The 6,019-nt window shown below is 43.4% G+C and overlaps 1 protein-coding gene across 1 annotated transcript in view; it reads left to right on the forward strand.

Moving 5' to 3' along the window:
* LOC108745574 (B-cell lymphoma/leukemia 11A) overlaps window positions 1–5,929 on the forward strand; it is a 33,479-nt gene extending 27,550 nt beyond the window's left edge. The window contains exon 3 of the mRNA XM_018481798.1: window positions 3,165–5,929. Coding sequence (XP_018337300.1) covers window positions 3,165–5,335 — 2,171 coding nt within the window. The 3' untranslated portion in view covers window positions 5,336–5,929. The remainder of the gene's footprint in view (window positions 1–3,164) is intronic.
* The last annotated feature ends 90 nt before the right edge of the window (window positions 5,930–6,019 follow it).

Consider the following 6,019-nt stretch of genomic DNA (forward strand, 5'->3'; position numbering starts at 1 on the left):
TTATGGTTTTCTTCCTCTCTTTGCCTCACATATGTTTTAATTGTTGTCCGGAGCCGAAACTTTCAGCCAATTTGTATTTCACGTTTTTTTTTTCTATCGAAGAATCAAGCTGAGGATGACTCGAGAAAATTTTAAAGTCTGAACAGTTTTACTCATTTCAAACTACAAGTCTTTTCCTTGACATATATACGCAGTTTCTGTTGTTCTTTCATGTTTCCATTTAATTTGAACCGAGAATTATATTGCGAATAATGTAAACAAATTTTGGGAAAGAAAAGGTTATTCAAAAAATGTCACGATTTTTCATAAAACTTTGTCTAGATTCTTTGTAAATTTAATTTTTTCATAATATTATCTTTATTAAATTATATAAAAATATTTAATATATTCAACATTAAATTACAAATATTGCCTATCTAAAAAGTATATAAATAAATAACATCATATGCAAGCATAACAAACGTTTTTCAAGAAAAATTGAATTGAGAGTTGGAATCTCAATTAAAAAGTAAGTCTTTTTTGTGAAACTTCTGTACAAGAGTACAGTTTAACTGTACAATTTTTCTTTGAGAACAGAAAGTTGAAGTATTAAAGTTGAAGTTGCCAGAAATACGATTATGCAATTAAAACATTCATATTTTTTATATAAGCTTTTCTTCTCGAATAAAGTTCTTAGTAATTCAGGAAATCATCTAGGATATCTTGCCTATTCATTTGCGATCTTTGTTCCTTTGCGACTTTCTCTATGTTCTTTCTGTCAATTGAAAAATCACGCGCGTCAATGAGATGAGATTGCAACGAGCGTCTCTCATTCTATGCTTGCTATGACGCGTAAACGCTGCAAGCGTAATCCTGGTGAAAGGTCAGCAAGGCGAGGAAGAAAAGTCCCTCGCCCACTGTCAAGCTCGTTATTCTACTTAGCACCTTGTTATATACAACGAAATGTGTTCTATTGTGTATTGTCGCGCGATAAACTATCATTTACCCGTTGACGGCGCGCGCGACGAGTTGTTCCTAATTTTATTTAAGATTCATTGTCTTCGCATCCTGCTCATCGGACTGATCTCTCAGAAGACATGCCATTTCTACGACTTGTTCTGAGTAATTTCACGTCGGTGTACAATTATAATCGTACGAAAAAGTGTGGAAATAAAATTCCGAAATTCACTGAAGATACATTTACATCATTCGTGTAATATCAGTTAAACAGATTATTCTATATTTGAACTAAATTGGTGGATATATATTATTTACTAATAAAAAGAACAACTTTTTGTCATAATGATTATCAAAGTAATCATTTCTAAATATAATATACAAAAAATGTGCCTCAATCTGGCGACCTTTCGGCTTTAAAACGATCTTGAAGCTTTATTTCTAACAAAGATCTTTCCGTATCTCGAACGGCCATTTAATTAGGACCACTTTATTTTGCTCCAACCTTTTGTCTCCGGCTGACTTTCCCTCCCGTCCAAGTACTGCGAGACAGTGAGGTACAATGGGGAGGAGAGGACGAGTCCCGAACTTTTTAATCTCTTACAAGAGGAAGTATACCCCTGCCCATTACAACGCGCGCGTATTTATCTCGTCTAAGAAGTTTCTTCCTGAATAATGCCGCGTGCGTATTTATTTGTCTGTGCGAGACGCTCGCGTTCTCAAATTCGACAAGTCCGATTTTATTAAATTAAAAGAGAAAGGAATTCGAGAAAAAGTTCCGCAGCCAAAATGTCCCATTAATATTGGAGATGGTTTAAGAACTATTTTTATTCTGTGAACAAATTGTACTTGCATTAAACAATTGTTTCTATTCGGAGATGTTCATCCCTGTGTTGAAAAAAATATTTTATCTAAACAAAATTTTGGAAAAAGGCAACGTTAGATTAAAAAATAATACATTGTACGGGCGCGCGCGAAAATACTTTTGTAAAAATGATTAATTGACATTTTAAGCGATTTCGTACTGTTTCTTAAGCTATTGTAAATTTAAATCTTCCTCCTGAATCTCTGACGTCCGGCATTATGATTCGAGAGAATATGCTGCCCGGGTAATGTTCCACGGTGCTTTCACTCGCAAAGTGAGGGTCGCCCTTAAGCACATGGTGCGTGCATCCTCGGCCTTTTCTCTCCCTTTTTCAACAATCCTCTCTCATTCCCGCCGCCAAGGCTACGTCGAATTAATAAAATCCCACAGATTCGCGCGACGGGCATCTACTGTGCTAGGCGGGGTGTGAAAAATGGCTGAAAATCTGATATTCCGGATTAAAAACATTGAAATTCAAAACCCGTCCCTCCCGCATCATAAGCTTCCGCGCGCGCCATAGGGAAGGAGGGTCGAGAAGTCGTTAAGGGTCAGTTTCAGCCGCATGCCGTGGTAACCGACCCCCGTTGGCCCGCAACGATCCTCTCCCTCCGTGCTCTCCGACAACCACCGTTCTCTACGAGGATATTATTTTTAAGCCCCCGCAACTCGCCAGCCCGAACCGCAATTTGACACAGACGCGCCGTTTGAATTCTGAATTCAATCGGCCGGGTCCGATCTCCGTCCCGATTCCGCGAAATTAAGGGTGGTTCGAAAATTGATAGCGTAGCTCCGAGGCATGTACGCGCACATGTTATGTGTGTACGTGCGAGTTTTACGAGCTGCCGTCACATGCTCGCGAAATTACCGTGAAGCTTCAAATCCTGTCGTCAGATTATTACGATATATCTAGAGCCTTATAATCATCTTATCCGTAGCTATAACCCGTCGAAATTACCTCGTCAACGCAACGCTCTTTCGTTTTCTCATTAAAAAATAAAGTTCAATTTTTTAAATAACCGTACTACATATCAAGAACGTGCAAGAGGGAGAATTACGAGAATTTTTATATTTTATCTTAACACATGAAATTTTCCGTGTGAAGATTTTTCAAAGTATTAAAAGATAATACACATATTGTATTATTAAACGTTGATTATAAAAAGAACATTTGCGAAAACGTATGAAAGAATTGAATTTATAATTATACATGAATGGTGAATCTATTAAAACTTGAACGTTTCCGTAAATTTTGTAGAATTTGTTATATTTAAATTTTCCGAGTGCTGAAACAAAATTCTTCTTCTCTCTTCCAAGACAATGGACTGTAAACCTTAATACCACGACATCGATATATCTGTTTCAGAACCAAGGTGGCTGCAGTGCTCGCAGTGTTCTCGACGGCTGTGCTCAGCATGGGAGCTCCTTCAGCATGTACAGAGCATGCACGGTGCCCGCCTCTACTGCTCCTCCTCCTCGTCGACGAACTCGTCGTCGAACACTCCGGCGCCTAGTCCACCGACGCCTACGCCGACGCACGCGCATCATTTAAGTCCGCCAAATCATCTAAACTTAAGCGGCAAGTCCACTGGAAGTTCCTCGGCAGCGAACTCTTCCGGTGGTACGAACACGAGTGGCAGTAGTGGTGGCCGACAGCAGCTTCAGACCTCGTCCTTAGTGGGCGATCCTCTTCATAGTTTTTTGAGGCTACCCCAACACTTGGAACGAAGTTTCCCGCCTATGTTCAGGCCTGACTTCCTCACCTTGAATCCCCTGGCGGGGTACAGAGGTCTTCAGGAATTGCAGACCGCCACGCGGAATCTGCAAAACCTGGGCGATCCGCTTCGCGGTATGGACGGTTTAAATCTGGGGGATCCACTGGTACGCAGCTCGTTGGATTCCCTAAATAATGCCCGGAACCTGGCGAACCTGGCCGAACTGTCGCACGGCCGCGGCCTCGGAGGCCAAGCACACCCACCACCACTTGAAGCGAACCTGGATTTTTACTCAGCGCGCCTAAGGAGCCTCGCTAATCCGTCCTTAGGCGCGGCTCCACCTACACCTAGCGGTAATCCTACGACGAATCCCCCTCCTCCGCCGGTACCACCAGTACCGTCAGTTCCTGTCGCCAGCAGTGTTCAACAACAGCAGCAACAACAGCAACAACAGTCGCAGCAGCAACAATCTCAGCCCCATTCACAGTCAGTGGAACCGCCTAGTCCAGCCTCAGCCAACCCCGCGAATTTAATCCACAGCAGTCACCAAAAAGAGAACTCGCCGCCTTGCTACAGTCAAAGCCCCGTGGGTCATCATAACAATAATAATTCAACCGACAGCGAGAAGACTAGCCCGCCAGTAGCCTCTACGCCGATTATTACTGATTCTTCGTCGGAGACAGTGTACACATGCGAAATCTGTGACAAAAAGTTTCGCTTCCAATCAAACTTGATCGTTCATCGTCGCAGTCATCGTGACAAAGAGAGGCAGTACCAGCAACAAGAAAGCACGCAAGATAATCAGAGTACGCCAGCGAGATGCGAAGTGTGTGAGATTGAGGTAGCAAGCTTCACCGAATTGAGGAAACATATGAGGAAGGAACACCAGGATCACTTGAACTCGGCCGCTAGTCCGCAAGGCAGTGTCGAAACGGTGCCCGACGATGGATCCAGCTGCGACGAAAACATGGACCTGGACGAGATGGACGAGAACGAGCAGAAGAACGAGCGGGAGGATGCAGAGGAAAATACACCAGAGGATCTAAGCACTACGCAAGGACAGAACGGCGAGGAGAGCGTAGGTCGAGTGGAGAAACCGGCCAGCTTGGTGGGCGATCTCATGGAGAAATTTGGTCTGAGTAACATCGCTCAATACTCAGAAGCTTATCGACAAGCGTTACAAGAAAATCATCGTAGCGGCTTCCTCAAAACCGAATCGCCGTGCAACCTCACTAACACGCTCAACAATAACAAGGAGAAGGAAAGTGCTCTCTCGCCCACAAATTTTAATTCCTCAACAACGCCGAATATTTTTTCTGGCCAGGGATTTCCGAGGTCCTCGGGACCGGATTTCGGAGGTCTTTGGCTACCTAGTCCGCACTACCTAGAGAATAATGAATTTCGTAAAGTAAGCAAAGCAACGACGTCCAGTTTGGCGCTCCAGGGTCTGCCAAGTCCGCTGCTGAAGAAGGAGCGTAGCGGCCGAAACGACACCTGCGAATATTGCGGCAAAGTTTTCAAGAACTGCTCAAATCTAACGGTCCACAGGCGGTCGCATACCGGCGAGAAGCCGTACAAGTGCGAGCTCTGTTCGTACGCATGCGCCCAGAGCTCGAAACTGACCAGGCACATGAAGACTCATGGCCGACACGGCAAGGACACGTATAAATGTCGCTTCTGTGAAATGCCATTTTCGGTGCCGAGCACGTTGGAAAAGCACATGAGGAAATGCGTAGTGGTAGTGCAACAGGGTCCCAAGTTGGAGATTCCGTACCCAGTAATCAAGGACGAGGACTCTTCGCTTAGTAGCAAAGATACTTGATCCTGGAACGGAAGCCTACCGCCAATCCCGCCGTTGTGGCCGCACAGGCCGCCTTATCCGGTATACTGAAGATGAAGGATTTTCTTCTTCTTCTTCTTCAGGGACCTCGAGAGAGGAAGAGATGAACAATTCTGTGGGTCCCGCAAGATCGGATTTTTTATCGAGACGGCGCGACCTCAGAAGGATCTCTCGACGCGAAATGTCCGAGGTCACCTCTCGGGCTTAGGAGGGGTGGTAGGTCGATGCATGATCTCGAGAATCTCTGACCGAACGGCCTGGAAATGGTCGGTCGAGTCAACAAGTTGTAAAAAATTATCGAGAACTGAAAGATCTAGCGTAACTACAGCGTTTCGATTAAGTTCGGAGAAGAAAGAATCTTCATACGCGATCGCGAAGATTGGATGCAAACGTGAAGGCGATGTGTACAGGTGACGCGAAAAGGCAACAGATAAAAAAAAAAGAAGGTACTCAACAAGAAACTCTACTCCGCGTTTTAACTCACTAGAAAACGAACGAATGGTTACCAATTTGCGAGTCTCAGCACACACAGCTATTTAAATTATATATATATCTCTATAAATATAGTTTATAAACTACGGAAAAAGACATTATAAATATAAAGCTGCATATATATATACATACAGATAAAATAGTATGAATAAATATACATATATATATATATAA

This window comes from Trachymyrmex septentrionalis, unplaced genomic scaffold (assembly GCF_001594115.1).
Source record: "Trachymyrmex septentrionalis isolate Tsep2-gDNA-1 unplaced genomic scaffold, Tsep1.0 scaffold14, whole genome shotgun sequence".
Taxonomy (NCBI): domain Eukaryota; kingdom Metazoa; phylum Arthropoda; class Insecta; order Hymenoptera; family Formicidae; genus Trachymyrmex; species Trachymyrmex septentrionalis.